This window comes from Agelaius phoeniceus, chromosome Z (genome assembly GCF_051311805.1).
Source record: "Agelaius phoeniceus isolate bAgePho1 chromosome Z, bAgePho1.hap1, whole genome shotgun sequence".
NCBI classification, from domain to species: Eukaryota; Metazoa; Chordata; class Aves; order Passeriformes; family Icteridae; genus Agelaius; species Agelaius phoeniceus.
In genome coordinates this window covers 3,306,282-3,323,277 of record NC_135303.1, presented here as the reverse complement: position 1 = coordinate 3,323,277, position 16,996 = coordinate 3,306,282, and the positions used below count along the sequence as shown (strand labels likewise).

General features: G+C 42.1%; 1 protein-coding gene across 1 annotated transcript; it reads right to left on the bottom strand.

Moving 5' to 3' along the window:
- Positions 1-4,519: 4,519 nt before the first annotated feature.
- Positions 4,520-15,364, bottom strand: LOC129133743 (ketosamine-3-kinase-like). The gene is made up of 6 exons (XM_054653384.2): positions 15,157-15,364; positions 11,758-11,909; positions 10,301-10,392; positions 9,744-9,826; positions 9,217-9,339; positions 4,520-8,531 (listed from the first exon to the last, which is right to left on the bottom strand). Exons 1-6 carry the CDS (start codon positions 15,295-15,297, stop codon positions 8,193-8,195), a joined length of 930 nt encoding a protein of 309 aa, XP_054509359.2. The 5' UTR covers positions 15,298-15,364; the 3' UTR covers positions 4,520-8,192.
- Positions 15,365-16,996: the final 1,632 nt, after the last annotated feature.

Genomic DNA, 16,996 nt, shown 5'->3' with positions numbered 1-16,996 from the left:
GGGGCTGTAAAAATGTCTTTGTTTATGAGCATTCCAGTTCCTGTGTGTCTTCAAGTCACTGGGAAGTTACAGTAATGGCTCTGTATTTAAGGATTCTATTTTACAGTCTTTTCCCTGGGGACTCCAGCACCTATTTTTTTCCAGTTTATAAAATGCTGTATCTTGAAAGAATTTCATGAACCCATGTCTCAGTTTATTAGGAGCACTCTAATCATCAATAAAAGACTCTTCAGAATTTGGGCATCTTGAGTCAAAGGCAGTGAGATTCACTCCATCTGCTAACTGGCCCTAAGGCTGTGAAGATTATTTTTGATAATCTAGGAGATTATTTTTCTTGCTGTGGAGCACTCAACAAGGCAGGTGTGAGACACACTGGCCTTGATCTCAGACAAAGAAATTGATCAAGAAATCAAATTAAATCAGACAAAGCTCATCTGGAATATGTGCTGTAGGTAGGGGACACACTTTTCTGCAATTCTTTTATGGTGGATTTTGTGTTGTCTTTGTTGCTGTTCACTTAGGACTCCCTGGAAACGAGATAAATTCTTTCCTTGCTAAATTCTTGGGTTTTTTTTTCCCATGTTGGTTTCTTTCTTTCAGAAGCTACCACTCCATAACTGTTGGACACAAAAACTTTAAGCACACCCTTTGTTTGAATGCATTGCTGCAGTGCCTTGAGGGTGATCACAAAGCAGAAGTGACATTTTTTTCAATGCACAGATATAGAATATATCTCCACAAAGATCTGTCTGCAGCCCTTTTGCTTCAAAATACCTTGTCAGAAATTGCAGCTGGGCATCTTTGAGAAGTTGTTAAGCATCCCACTTTTTTTTTTTTTTTTTTTTTTTATGGACTCACCTGCTGCAGGCTATACAGGGTCAGCAATCTGATCAGGTGAATATCTCCTCTGGAGACCACAGTGAAGTAAATTAATTATCTCTGTACCTCATTGTGCCTTTTTTAGCTCTACCTCACCTGTCTGTTTGTTTCTTGTCATGATGCTTGAGGTGAAAGAGTTTCCTCTGGTTTCTCTGAGTGTCCTTTCCATAGAGCACAGATACAAATAGGCTGAAATAGATGCTGAAAGAAATCAACAATGGCAAAATTGAAAGTGGGTGATGTCAGAGTTATTTCTGTTTATAAACACAGAGACTGCAGAATCAAAGGGGGGAAAAAAAAACCCAAAGAACCCAAACAAGTGGGGGGAGCTGCTCTTTTGATAAAGGAAAATCTAATGACAAAATTCAACTCCTCACCCCTAGCCACCAGGCCAGAAAAACAGCAGCCCTCAGAGCTTATGAGAGCACAGCCTCTCCTCCTCTCTGTATTTCCCCCTCCCTGACTCCTTGGGGCAGGATTATGTACTTCAGTATTTAAATTTCCCTTAAAAACGTCATCAGAAGCTGGAAGACTCAACATGAAATTTCCCTACATCTCGTTAATAAGTACTTTAATGAAAATCCTTGTAGAGATGAATGCTCCCAAATGATTTCTTAAGTGACAGAAAGATTTCCTGGGTAATCTTAGTGTAAGGTGCTGATTAATCTCTCAGCATTTGTGATTCCTCTTCCCAAAGCTTGGCCACTTTGTCCCATTCATTAAGCATATCAACTGTTTCTCCTCATTGAAAGAGTTTCATTATATTAAAAAAATTAGCATGTCTTTGTAACCCAAGCGCCCCTTTCTGTGTTTATTTAGTTAATTAACAACACTTTTATCTCAGTAATTCAAAATCCCTCCTTTTGGCAGCTCCCCCAACATGTTCCCTTATGAAACGTCAGTTTCACAGAGTCGTTTACAAACCAATCTGACATAAAAGCAGGTTTGGGGTAAACCTCACCTACACTTTCCATTTAAACCTGCTGTGTGAAATAGTTACTCCAAGGCTCTTCTACCCACTTTATTTTTCTTTGCCAGGGGCACATTTCTTCAGAAAATGTGATAAATCATCAGTAATGAGAGACTTGAAAGGTAACTTTTCAGCTATATATCTATAGATATAAACACATATCTATCTAAAGGGATATAAGGGAGAAACAACAAGTGAGGAAAAAAATAAGCACAGCACTACAGCTTTTCCAAATTAAACTCTTGTCTCTCTTATCCCTGCCTATTTTATAGCCCTAAAGATGGAAGGCTTGTAAATGAGATTTATTTCTATGCAATTCCATACAATGATGCCACTCCAGGAAATTTTAAGTGCACATAGAAATTCGTCTTGTAAAATTCCTCTAGAATTTTACCCAGTAAAAATCCTCCAGGATATTATCTTTTCTTTCAATTTGAGGTGATGTGGGTGAAGTTATTATTTTTAGTGAGCTACAGGGAAAATGTGTTCAATACTTGTAAAACTGATTAGATCATGCTCTGGAAGATAAAGAGAGAATGTTCTGAGGGTCCCCACAAAAAATTTTGTCAAAATAAATGAAATGCTGCCCTCTTCTGATTAAATTTGAACATAGAAGAAGCTGCACTTTTAATGGAAGAAGAGGTTTGAAGATTAAAATGAGTTAAAAACAGGGCTTGGCAGGCTACCCCCTCTGCAGGGAATGTTGTGGGGAACCTCCATAATTTTTGTGTGGCAAATATTGTCCCACATCAAAGCAGGAAATATGTGGAGCCTGAAAAAAAGCAGCTTGCACTGCACTTGTGTATTTTGGGGTGATTTTGTGATGTGGCATGTAATGCAAGCAGCAGATGGATAAATTGAAGCACACCTGGCATGGTTTTCCCTTGGTTTAGGCATGGAACTTCCTGCTTGTCCAGTTTTGTGCACATGAAGCTTTTTAAATGTCCAAAACACAATCCAAGCCCCAGAAAAGAAAGTGCACTGGAGACTTGTCAAACACAAATACCCAACTGAGCTGCAAACTGCTCAAAGTGTGAGCGTGCTGCAAATATCACGTGCCTTTGTTTGATGACCTCTCCTAAATATTTTTTCACTGGTAACTGTCGCTGTTAATTTCTGGCATTTTTAATTCTTTTTATTAATTATTTCTCGAATTGCAAAATATGAGTGGGACACTGGTCTTAAGTTAAAGCATTTTGCAGACCTACAAGCATAAAAAGATTAAAAAATGAGATTATAGAGAAATATGTACATGTTGAGCCACTTCTCTGACCAGTTTGACTATTTTGGTGGTAACTTCCTTATAGATTTTTTCACACCAAGCTCCAGCTGTAAATTACCACCACATACTCTGAAAATCCATTGAGTGTGGATGCTTCAGTCAAGATTTCATTTGGCCTTTCTCACCTGGATTCCTTTTTTTTTTTAAAGGTATTTTAAATACACAGCAATATGTCAATGGTATGTATGTACCTAATTTTCTGTTCAAAAAGAAATATAAAAGCACTTAGCGGAAGAGCTTTCAAGTAAAATATAAAACTTTGCTCTTCACTAATTTGCCTTGCACAATGCTTCCACTTACATGCTTTTAGGCTGAGCAAAATTATCTTTCTGCCCACTGCTGACCCTTTGAGTGTTAGAGCTAAAGTAAAAATATGTACAACAGGCTATTTGTAACATGGGAAAATAATTACAGAACTAAAAATGCACAATTATGGCACTGCTGTAAGAGCCACTGGGCTGCTTAGAGCTGATATGCTGCAAGCATAAATGCATATGCTGCATTTATCTTGTTGCAGCTCCCTTTCTGTCAGTGGAGGAAACATGTTAAAACATAAAAAGATTATTAAATTAATCACAAAAAACAAATGCTTGCAGATTTTGTGGCTATAAACAGTGGCAGTACTGGAATTAGGTGAGTCATAACTTGCAGACTATGCCAGGGAAAGAAAGCGTCATGAATTTTGTAAAATCAGCTTTTGAAATGGAGTAAAGCATCTTTCTGCATTTGCACAAATCTTTACATACTTTCGTGTAACTCACTCAGAGGAAACAAGGGGAATGGTCAACAACTTAAATACCAAATTGCACATCTGCTTACTCTGAAGCATTTCTTCCTATTTGCTCACATTTAAGTTGTGATGGTGGAAAGAGCATTGAGTCTTTCCACCAAGTATTCTGGTTGAGCAATGGATTTTGATGAATATGCATTAGATTACATGTCAAAGACTTGCAAAATTTCTTCTAGCATATTTCCAACAAGGTATGACTCCACCCTGATGAAACAGATGGCTACCCATCTGTCTTAGACACACTCAAGTTGTTTAAAATCACTCATATTTTTGTAATCCTACCTGTAGAAAAACCAAGGTGCTAAAAAAACCCAAAAATAATAGGCACAAAACAAAGAATTACTGCTGGATCTGAAATGTTCTACCATATTATGAGATTTACATTTCTGTGGAAGGTGAATGTTTTGCACCCAGAGCTGCTGGTTCTTTGTTATCCCTGTAGGAAACACACTTGAACTAGAAAGTGGGATTTGAAATTCTGTTTATTGGAGCTTAGATTATCAAGACAGTGTCACAGATAACCCCACACCTTTCTAGGTGCTCTGAGTCCTGTAGCACTGGCAAACACAGCACTCCATGCAGACCTCGTCCACAGCAGTATTTTCTTACAAGGAAACAAAACCCTTTTCATCATTTCTGCAGTCCAGGTGAACATCATGAATGAATGTTCATCTTGGTCCTGAAAAATCACTGCCTGTGTGTTCTTAGTGCTAAAAGGTTCTGATTTGATTTATTGTTTGTAGGTGCTGGTGAAACTGAAGATAAAGTGACAACTGACTGAGCAGCAAAGGTCTGAGGCAATGACTGCAAAAAGGGGAGGAAAATATTTACACCAAACGACGAGGAGAAAACATGCAAAACATTAAGCCAAGCTTGGATGCAGCCAGTTTCTGGGAACAATTTATTAAAGCCCCTGTGGAACACAACTAATGTACAGAACTGCATGGAAATTTATAGAATTATGCTAATTTACCTTTTAAATAAAGGAGAAATCTCCTCAATGCAAACCAGGTGTTTTCCTGGAGACCAATAAACCTGTCTTGTTCCTGTGATTTTGGCTGGGAGATTGTTTTGTGTTTCTACTCAGAAACGTTGACCGTAATTTACATTGTATCAGTGGTACCGGTGAACATCAGGTCAGTAATTTTTAACAGTATTTCACTGTAAATGAGTCCTACTGTGTTGTGCAGAGGATTGCTCTTAGGAGAAAAAGAAGGAAAAAATCTAAACCCATTTTTGCAATGACGCTGAATTTAAAAACGGGATCGACCCATGTGATGTACTTGCAAAGTGCACTGGCACTCTCAGGTATAAAGTTTTGAGCCTTTAAAACATTACTGTAACCCAGATCCTGTAATATTTGTTCTTCTAACGTCTCTGTAAAGATAAGATTCTTGGTTAGATGGCTCTCCAGCTGCTGAAAGGAAAGAATCGTACCCTGGGTTGCAGTGGAGCACGTGGGGAAAGGAATAAAGTGGTTTGGCAAGAAAATAATGACAAGAAATAGAGCGAAATCTACATCTGCATAATGAAAGAAACCCCAATTCATTTTTCTGCTTACTTGTTAAAGGAAAAACAAAACAAACTCAAGCAAACAAAAACTCAAATATAAACAAAAGTAACTGAATATGTACAAATAAAAAATAATAAAGCTGTAGTGACTGTGGTGTGGCTTAGTTACCAGAAAAACGTTTTCCCTCTAAAGCTTTTTGTCACACTCTAATGTGACAATTCCCACCTGCTCTGACTTCTGTTGGAAGAGCCCAGCAGCACTTTTAATCACCAGATCTATTTTGGAAGAGCACTGAAGATGGGAAGCAGGAGGAAAACCAGCACTGGAGTGGCACATTTGTATCTGCAGGCAGTTTCTGCAGCCCGAGAAGGGCTCAGAGCTGAGGGATCCATGGTACGGGGAGATTCCTGTCACATTCCACTTCCCTGCCTCTCTACACCTCTTCAGATCTTACTGACAGCAGAAAACAGCTTTGAAAAATTCAGCATAATATCCTTACATTAAAACTCTAAATGCAATTGTTTCTACCTGCATCACTTGCATAAACACAGCTTTTTTTCAATCACAAAAGTGTCTGGATTCAGTTCTATTAGGAAAAGGTCATCCCTGAAGGGTTGCTGTTTATCAGTAAATTTATCTCAGAACTACAACTGACAGAAAATCCATTCTCATATTCATTTTCCCCTGCTAAAATGAAGAGTTGAAGAGTTAAATGCATTTTAGAAAAATTAACATCACGACTTGCTGTAATGAATATGCAAATTTTCCTCAGTAGCACACTGCTCCATACCAATCCATGACCAAGCACATTCCCACAAACACCTCAGATAATCGTAATTTATCCAACAAACCAAGGATCTTTAACAGGTCAGAGCAAGTAATTTCTCAGGAATAAACCAAGATGTAAGGTTCTAATTCAGAAAACAGAGACAACAATAATCAACTGGGAAACCTTTTATTCAGGTAACAAGGTAAAAGTAAAACCTATTGTACCAAGCTGATTTTTTGCAGCAAAAGTCAAACAGCCAGTGAGAAAAGCAGTAGAATTAAGGAAAGTAGTACCAAATACCAGTCTCCTCCAAACTTGTTTCCAATTTGTGTAAGTAACTGCCAAACTAGCAACTAGAAAACCCTCAGTAATCTGCCAACACCCGTGCAAAGCAGTTTCAGTCAACACAAGCCACTCCCCAACACTCAAAGTGCACCTTAGAATCATGCATCTCTCTCACCTACCTGGCAGGCTTGCACAGCAGCACCACTACCAGCCTGCATCAAAAGAGCACAAATTCAGTGTTACAGCCACACTCTGCACCTATCATCAAGGGCTTCTGACAGGGTGAAGTGCTGCTCTGGGGGTTACACATCACCTTCCTTCACTTCCGTGGCTGCCACCACAACAGCCACAGCCTGCACTTAGTGGGGACTGCCAGCTCAGAGTTTAGGAAAGGAAGATTCCCTTCATTTCCAGGTTATCCAGACAAGTACTGAGCCCAGAAGTGTCTACACCTTCCCCCTCCTGGCGTGTCTGAGGCCTTTACACAGATTATTTTAGAGTGAACAGTGCAGCACTCCAAGCCTGCATTGGAACTCTCTTGAGCACAGGTGTACAAACAGTGCAGCCTTGCACTGGGCACATCTGTGGTCCCAGTGACACTAACGCTGTGGTTTACTGATCCTTGTGCCAGAATGAGGTTGATAAACTATAGTGGATAAACACACTGGTTATCAGAAAGCACAAGCAGTAGTATCCCCTTGGAATAAAATTAACTGATAGGCATTCCTGTGGAGAAGCAGAGGGTTACAGCTTGTGAGCCATCCCAGGAGTCTCCCCTGACCTCCTTCCCCTTTTAAGTTATATTTTCATAGTTTTCTTTTTGGGTGTGGAAAGCACAAAGTGCCAGCTAACATAGTTTCATTATCAGGTGGATTTTGACTGACTTTAGTCATGTATGTGAAGCATGTGCAGGTTTTATTTCATTAGAGAACACACCTCCACAAGGTCTGCACGTGGAAAGCGTCTTACCTGGAAAGTTCTCTCAGAATGCCCACTACTGGACAAAAGCATAGTCCAAAAAGGCAAGAGAACTAGTTCTGGTGGAAGCAGAATTGCTGTGGATATTGAAGCACAGAACAGCCTACAACCACTCCAGGAGGCACCCACTGCATCCAATGGAATCAATCAGCAGAACCCTGGAGGTCTTTAAAAGCCTCTGGACCCAATCCTAAGTAATCTGCTCAGGAGGGAGGTTGGACTAGATGACACTCTGTGATCCCCCCCCAGCCTCACCCACTCTGATTCTGTGAAAATTAACAGCAAGTCCAAATCCCTTCTCACAGTTCCTGTTACAAAAACCTCCTGGACTTCCAAGCTCTGTTGTTAACGTTGCTCTCATGCACACAACTGGACATGAAGAGCTCAAACAGGGAGGAAGACACAGCAAAATGCAGTGAGCAACTTCTTTTAGGCATCTAAAATTGTATTACCCTGCACAGTCTCACATGCTTTCAGGACATTGAGACCTTAATTCACTGTGCAAATTCACTCCTTCCTTAGTTTTTTCCCTTGTGGAGTTATCCCCAGCTATCCTAAAAAGGGATGACTATTTTACACTTGGTATTCAGCAGGAGACACTGCTTCCAGGTCTTTAAGAAGGTCAAGGGTCTCACAGGTTGTTTTTAACATCACTACTCCTGCAGCTGCACCACCAAGTATGGGGCTCTCCAAACAACACAGGAAATATTTGGCTTAAGCAGCAATTTACTTTACAAGGTTTCTCATAATGTTTAATGAAGACCCTCTGTAGCCTGTCCCAAAATGGTTCCAGTGGTTCATGTAGTGGAACAGCTGGTAAAGCTTCAGGCGCTTCTCAAACCCTGGAGCTCTGGGGATTTTACTGTGATAAGCAGAATAAAAAGAACTGCCAAAGCCACCAAACATCCCAGCTATTGCAAGCTCGTACTCTGAATGGCCGTAGAAAGAAGCTGGATCAAAGATAATCGGACCAGATTCATCCTCAGCAACATTTCCTCCCCAGAGGTCCCCATGCAGGAGAGCAGGAACGATTTCCACACCACTGAAAAAACTGGGTATCTTCAGCTGCAGGGGGAGAAAAGAAAGATGTGTAAATTACACAATAATTCCCTTCAAATGTAGGGGTTTATCTGCATACTTGACGTGTCCTAAAACCCATCATTTAAAACACACAGGACCTGGTCAGCAGAAATGCTGAGTACATCCAGAGGACTCTTACTGTTCATAAAAGGCAGCAGCAGAATGGTCACCTAAATCTTTTTTAGCAAGAAAATAAAAGTCTTGATACTCAGATATTGACCAGGGTTAGTCACGACAGCCACCAACACTTCATCATTAAAAAGCTCAAGGATGTCTCAAAAAATTTCCAAAATGCAGGAGCCAAAGAGCCAATAGTGCAGTCACTCCATCAGGTGCCAACAGTGAATGAACAGACAGCATGCAGGACAGAGCTGCTTATGTACATTTCTAATCATGAGCAAGTTACAGGGAATGAGAATATGAACTCCCTCCAGCATTTCCCAAACAGCCAGGCAAAGTGCTATCTGGCACTTTGGAATTCACTCTGGAATGTTAGCATAGGGAGATGTGGCAAATGCCATTGTAACTTAGAAGAAGGGCATTTTAATCCCTAAAAACTGGAGTCTCTTACCAACAGAACCTGGTGCAAACCAACAAACAGAAACTTTGGTTTAAGAAAATAAAGTTTGAGTACTCTCCCAGTAACGAGAACTGAGGGAATTGCTCCTACCTGGAGCTGTGACCAAAGTTCTCTTGCTTCTTTGTCACCTGATTTCTTTTCAATCATGTCCATCTGGGGCTGGATCCTCTGTCTAGCAAAGAAGGTCACCCAGTCACTCTGCCAGTCGTTCACCTGAAGGAACAGCACTGCAGATGTCAGTTCCACACCAAACAAAAGGCACACTGGCTTCTTTTTCAAATAACGCTTTTGAGGATCACACAGGTTTTGTGCTGGCACCATTCAGGACAGTAAATGCTACCATCATTTAATCAAATGTTATCATAAAACATTAAATTAGGGGAATAATTTTCTCTCAGTGATTAAAGTGCAGGAAATTGAAGAGCCATCAGTGTCCAAAACACTTTTAAGTGCTGTCCAAAACACAACCTGCCTTAGCAGGCAGAACCACAGTTTTTTATTTTCATGGCTCCACAAAAATTCATTTATTCCCATTATGCTACCTTTGACCTCCAATATCACTGAAGGGAAAACAAGATAAATTTGAAATTCTATCACTCTGAGAAAGTACAACCTACCTGTGGAAGATAACCACAGCAGGTAACTGTATGAAAGCCAAACTGATCCACAAACTGGAGTTCTGATTGCCCTTCACCTTTACCTTTCAAACCAAAGACAAAAATTCAGCAACAGTGACATAATACTGAGCATCCATGACACAAATGAACCTTTAAAACTACACAAGAGTAAAATGCTGCTTCTACTGAGAATAAAAAAAAAATTGCACTTTAATGTTTTTTTCAAGATTACAATGTGGTTGTTTTTTAAATTTAAAGTTTGATGTTAACCTGGCATATTCTGCTCTTCAAAATTGTATTTTGTGGTTCCTTATGGCCAAAACTGAGTATGTGTTTTGCTTTACACAAACCCAAAAAGCAAAAGGAGCAAACAAAAGCAAAAAGAATCCCTGACTGGGTCTGTTTCATCCAAACCTAGTCTCATGCTATCTTCAGGGGAAGATGAACTTGTCCTGAAGGAGCAAAAGTTTTATTTTAAACACTGCAAAAGCAGTATTTTAACTGCTTTGTAGATTATTATCGACTTGGTTAAATATGCAAACAGCTGTGTACTGTACCAACTATGCTTCCTTCTTTCTTCAGCTTCTCTCCAAGTTTCAGGTTAGTAAGGTGAAGATCAGCCAGCTGACTTCCAAACAGTGCTGAGTGTCTAAGAAACAAAAAAGGTAACATGAGTACCATTGACACATGAACAGAACCAGGGCTTGATATTCCACGAGTTACTTGAACAGATCTATCAAGTAAGCAAAAGCAGTTCTACACCTCTAACAAAACATTTTTTTCAGTGTATTTCAGTTATAAACACCTTGTCTTCCTACAAAGACTGCATATTAACACAAAATGTACTTGGCTGTTTGTGACACCACTAATGAAAGTGAAAAGCATAAATTCACTAACAATGAGAAATACCAATTCTGATTTCTGTGTGACATCACTTCTGTAAGGACTCTCGGTAAGACGTGTAAGAAAGAATGCACAACATGTTGTGCTTTTTATTTTTCCTAACTCTGGTAAACTGTGTTTGGGAAACAGAACCAAAAGGCTGATCCTTTTCTTTCTATTGCTGCTCCCAGCTGCTTTTCTCTAACATGCCTAAATGATGAGAGTCACAGGGGCCTAGTTTATTGTCTATTTTTAATAAAACCTCATCCTCTATATGGTTCAGAAAGTCTTGTAGTAATTTCAAACAGATATTACAACGAGTTGCCTCCCATGTTAACAAAATTATGTCCCTTTTATGCCTTTGACCTTCTTCAACTTCCTCTGTTCTCCAGTCACTGTCGTTTAAGGCACAGTTTTTTCCTCAATGTGTTCCTGTTAACACAGGAGGATCTGCAGGCCAAAGGCACCACTTTTGACCCCAAAACAGCAACATCTCTGCCCTTTCTCTTGGGACTCGCTGAGGGTCTTCATGAATTAAAAACTCTGCCAACAAGCAGGATGAGGGACAAGACTTTAAACTGGCAGCACAAGTTCTGAGAGAGAGGTGAGAAACTGGTCATGATCACCTCCCTAATGGAATCAGATAGATGAATTCATTGTGTTAAGTGCTCGTCACAGAGAAGGGTCAAAAGTTTGTAACTATCAAAATGAAGGTAAGAGCTGAAAATACTGAAATCAAGATTAATTGATCTGGGGAAGTGCCTCTGCACAATCATGCCAAGCAATAAAGTAGTGGCTCTTATATAGAGGGCAAGTACACAAAACAGGTGATGAGGCTGCTCATTTTCCTCTTCTTTTCTGTGAAAAGAAACCTTACTGTAAAAATCACTAATCACCTAAGCAAACAAACCCAAAACTAACCAAAACCGAGACTCAGTTCGGGACATATGATCTATTTGCTAGGTGAGCCATTATGAACTATTTCATACAACTCTCTGCTGTGTGATTTCCCATACTGTTCTTGACTCGCTTTAAAAAAAAACTGAACAAGTTTCCCCTATGAACACAAGTGATTAAATTTCCTAAGAGCCAAAATTTCTGGTTGAAGGAGGCAAAGACAACGCTGTTTCACCTGTTCAAGCTCCGCATGTCCAAATGCTCCATCACAAACACAGTAATGCCCCCAGAGAGGTCAATGACTTTCATGGGCTTAGGCACTTTTATTGTCTTTGTTTTCAGGATGGCTTCCAGGCTTGCCATTTCTCCCTCAAACATTCTTCTGGCCTGCCAGATATTAAGGGAAAAGCATTAGTGTCTACAAGCATCAGTCACAGGCAAACAAAGCACTTCCACAAAATCAAATGATTTTGTAAAACTTACATAGAAAGGTTGGAGGAAATGTTTATTCACACACAAGATACAGACAGGACCACGCCATCAGACTTGACAGTAGCTTTACAAATACAGCGACTTCACTTCATGAAACAAGTGAGTGAAAATGGTTTCACTTCATAAAACAAGTAAGTAAAAATTAGGTTCTAGAATTCTCTACAATTTAGAAAGTCTGTTTGCAACTGAAGGAATGCAAACTGCTTAGAGATAATAAAGTATGAGCTCCTTCAGCTGTGCCTCATCAGAGCTTTCACCAGAATGGTTTTCCATGGTGTTTTCTTTTACCTCATAGGGGAAGGGCGTGGGTGGCCATCAGCTGTAGCAGCCAAATGCCCCTTATCACACTTGCACAGCCCAAGCCACCACCAAACTGCATTTGCCTGGAAGACATTCTGAATTTTGGACCTATTTCTAGCACCTGCTACCCACAGCAAGGAAAATCTACTCTCCCAAGTTCCTCCTCTGAGACCAGGGACACTCATCACAGGAAGAAACGTTTCTCTACAAGAGTCAGGCAGGTAGAAAGAGCAGGTGGGAAATTTAACATGTCTGGCAAAAGCAAAAGCAGGGAAGTAGAATGAATGAAATAGAGAATGCAAGCCCTTCAGTAGTGTTCCATGCCACACAGTCACAGGACAATTTGCAGTAGACATCAATTAAGAGGCAATCACAGAATGGTTTGTGCTGGAAAGGACCTCAAGACATCCATAAACATTATCTTGTCCCAACCCCTGCCATGGGCAGGGACACTTTCCACTATCCCCAACCCCTGTCCAGCCTGGCCTTGGACACTTCCAGGGATCCAGGGGCAGCCACAGCTTCTCTGGGCACCCTGTGCCAGCGCCTCACCACCCTCACAGTCAGGAATTTCTTCCTAATATCTGACCTAATCCTACTCTCTGTCAATTTGAGGCCATTCCCCCTTTCCCTGTCACTCCAGGTCCCTGTAAAAAGTCTCTCCCCGTCTTTCCTGTGGGCTCCCCTCTGGCACTGGAAGGTGCAACTGTGTCTCCACAGATCCCTCTCTTCTGGAGGCTGAGCAATCCCAGCTCTCCCAGCCTTTCCTCGTGGTGCTCCACACCTCTGACCGTCTCTGGGAGACACCTCTGGCTGTCCTTTTGCTCCAAGAGCATCCACAGGAAATCAGGGAATGCTGTGTCTCTGTCTAAAGCACCACGCTGGGCCATCAACTGCTGATGCACAGCAGCTGCTGCTCACACAGCACAGTGCATACAAACTTTTCCACAAAGTTTGCTTTAATCGGCGCTCAGGAGCCACACACAGCAAGCAGCACACAAAATGAAACTGCTGAATAGAAAATCCATCCAGATCTCTTTTTTTCCTCCCCCCCCAAAGCCTGATCCTGCAGCTCATTGGATTGTACAGCTAAATACAGAATGGGGTACAGACCTAAGGAAGGGCTACCACCAAATCAAACTCTCTTCTGTGAAGCAGGATACCCTTCCTGCATTATCCCACATTGCCACCCCCACTCAGCTCCCCAGCTTGATCAGAAATTGTTGAGAAATTTGGAATAGTTGCACGCACATTTGCAACTTTCAAGCACATTTGCTTGCTGTGAAGGGCAAACACAAGCTTTGACTCCTGTTCTGCCACTGAAGCTATTTACGTGACAAACACAAATATAGAGTATCTTTAAAGTAAATTTCACCTCATCTCTGCTTCTGCAAAGGATGCTGAAGAAATAAGTTGTATTTATTGCATTTATCTCTGCCAAATGCAGGCAATCCACCTTCGACAGCACATTCCAGGTATTGAAAGGACAAAGCAGAAAAGCTTGAACAATTATGGAAAAGTATCACTTTTTCTTGTGCGCAGGGAATTAAAAGTTTTATTTAAAACCACAGAAGGCACGCACCCCCCCAGCAGACACAATTTTGGGTTGCCTTAGCCCCTGTCACAGCGCTTGCAGACACTGTTACACCACTGCTACCCTTGGAGGTGACAACAGCCATGGGATACCTCTAACAAAATTCTGCATGTCCTGGACCAGCAACGCCAGTACCACAACACCATCCTGCCTCAGAATCAGTCAGGCTGGAAAAGACCTCCCAGACCATCAAGTCCAACCTTTGAGCCATCTGCACCTTGCCACCCACACCACAGCACTAAGTGCCACGTCCGGGTGTTCCTTGGGCACCTGCAGGAACTGGAACTACACCACCTACCTGGGCAGCCCCTTCCAATGCTTAACAACCCTTTACAGGAAGAAATTCCTGCTGAGAGTAGGTTTAGGTTAGATATTAGGAAGAAATTCCTGACTGTGAGGGTGGTGAGGCCCTGGCACAGGGTGCCCAGAGAAGCTGTGGCTGCCCCTGGATCCCTGGAAGTGTCCAAAGGCTGATGTCCAATCTAAACCTGCCCTGGCCCAGCCTGAGGCCGTTCCCTCTGCTCCTGTCCCTGTTCCCTGGGGCACAGCCCGACCCCCCCGTTGTGGTGTTGTGAGGGTCCCCAGGATGAGGTGAGAGATGAGAATTGACTCCAAGCTCTCAGAAGGCTGATTTATTATATAATGATATTATATTATGTTTAAAAAATATATACTAGAACTATACTAAAGAAAGAGAAAGGAGACATCAGAAAGCTAGAAAAGAATGAACAATAAAAACCCATGATAGACTCAGAGAGTCCTACACAGTTGGCTGTGATTGGCCATTAATTAAAAACAATTCTCATGCTGGGTAAACAGTTCTCCAAATCACATTCCAGAGCAGCCAAACAGGGAGAAGCTGAAGCTTCCCAGCTTCTCAGGAGATAAAATCCTGGTGAAGGAATTTTTCAGAAAATGTCACGGTGGCACCCCCCGGCTGTGCCCTCCTGGCAGGAGCCGTGCAGAGCCACAAGGGCCCCCTGAGCCTCCTTTGCTCCAGGCTGAGCCCCTGCCCAGCTCCCTCAGCCTCTCCTGGGGCTCCATTCCCTTCCCAGCTCCGTTCCCTTCCCTGGCCACGCTGCAGCCCCTCCATTGCCTGCGTGAGGGCCCAGAGGTGCCCCAGCCCTCGAGGTGTGGCCTCAGCAGGGCCGGCACAGGGACGGGCCCTGCCCCGCTCCTGCTGCCACCCCAGGGCCGGAACGCTGCCCGCCCACCCCCGGCAGCCCCCCGACCCCTACCCCGCCACACCTCCGACTGAAAGTTGCTCTTCACGAACACCCGGCCCTGGTCCGTGTCGTAGCTGCGGCCCTGGCTGATGCAGCCGCTCCCCGTGTGCCCGGTCGGCCGCAGCAGCGCCGTGCCGAGCGCTCGCTTCAGCGCTTCCTCCATGGCGGCGGCTGCCGGGGAAGGGACGGGGCGGAACCGGGCGGGCAACGGAGGGAAGGGACGGGCCGAGAAGGGGAGGGAAGGGACGGGTCGAGAAGGGGCGGGCAAGGAAGGGAAGGGACGGGCCGAGAAGGGGAGGGACGAGGCGGGCAGAGGGCGGCTGAGGCGGCTGGGGCGGTTGTGGCGGTTAACGCGCCCGGCTGAGGCGCCCGGGGCACTCGAGCACTGCCGTCTAAAGATTCTCTCGTTCCTTGCATGCCAGTTGTGAAAAGTGCATATTACACGGCTCTGCGCAGATATTCACTCTATGTGTTTTGATGTAGTGATTAGTAGTGCTGTAGTAACATTTTAATAATGTAGTCTTGTAGTTAAAAGGTAACTTTTGTAGTTTAAATAAGAATGAATGTAGTTTAAATAAGAATTATGAATTATGTAAGTGGAATATTTTTTTAAGGAAGGAATGAGGCACTTGCACCAGACAGCAGCCAGAGGACACCTAAATCTTTCCGAGAAAAAGAATTTATTGCCCTCTTATCAGAATAAACGAAGTTCTTCCTGCCTCGAAGGTGCTGTTAGGATTCAGAGGAAGAAGCTGACACTAACCAGATAAATATTAAAATGAATATTATATGTGTTGTGTTAGAAAGTAATGCTGTATTAATTCTTTTAAGTAGTGTGGTAAATCTAGTTTTAGGTTATAACAAAATGTTAAAATAGAAACTATGCTATGTAGGACACTTTTTTCCCTAAAGAAAGGACTCGCACCGGGATAGCAGCCACAAGACACCTGAATCTTTCAGTGAAAGAGAATTTATTGCTCCATTATCAGAAGAAACGAACTTCTTCCCACCTTGCTCAGCCAGGAGGATGCCATCAGGATTAAGAGGAAGAAGCTGGCAATGACCAGACAGCATCCTGTGTTTGAATGGAATTTATGCATCATGTATGAGATGTATGAATATGCAACAGGCTGTTGCTTTTAAGGGTTAATCCTCTGTTAATGGGTGTTATTTTCGGGTTTATGCTGCCCAGAAAAAGGTACCCGGACATCCGTAATTCTTTGTTTCTATTGTCTCATATTGTCCTAATTCAATTTGTCCAAATTATTATTATTCTAATTGTATTACTATTTTTATAACCATTTTATAACTATTAACCTTTTAAAATTTTAAAAACAAGTGGTTGGCATTTTTCACACTGATCCTCCTGTATGTTCAGTTTTATTCTTTTCTTAATCGCCGAACAATTCCAAAATTGTTCCACCAATGGCAAAATCACATAATATGTTGAGTTGGAAGGGACCCACAAGGACCATCAAGTGCAACCAGTGGCCCTGCACATGACATCCCCACTATCCCATGTGCCTGAGAGCGTTGTCCTACAATATTTTTCGTAAAATCTGCACAGCTGCATAGTAAAGGTACCGGATCTCCAGGATCGACTGATATGTTTGTTATATAAAGCATTGAAGAAAGGAAAAGAGCAGGGGGAAAAAAATCAGCCTCAAATATGATAATAGGCAACAACAGAAGTGGTTACAATTTACAAAGTTACAAACTTTAATACAAAAGTTTGATGCTAGCTTACATCATCTTAAATAAATAACTTACAGATCAGTAATGACATACATAATCTTAGAGGCATTAACCTAAAGTTTTAAATAAATAAGGTACACTTGATAGACGTGTCCTGGCTGAAGCAC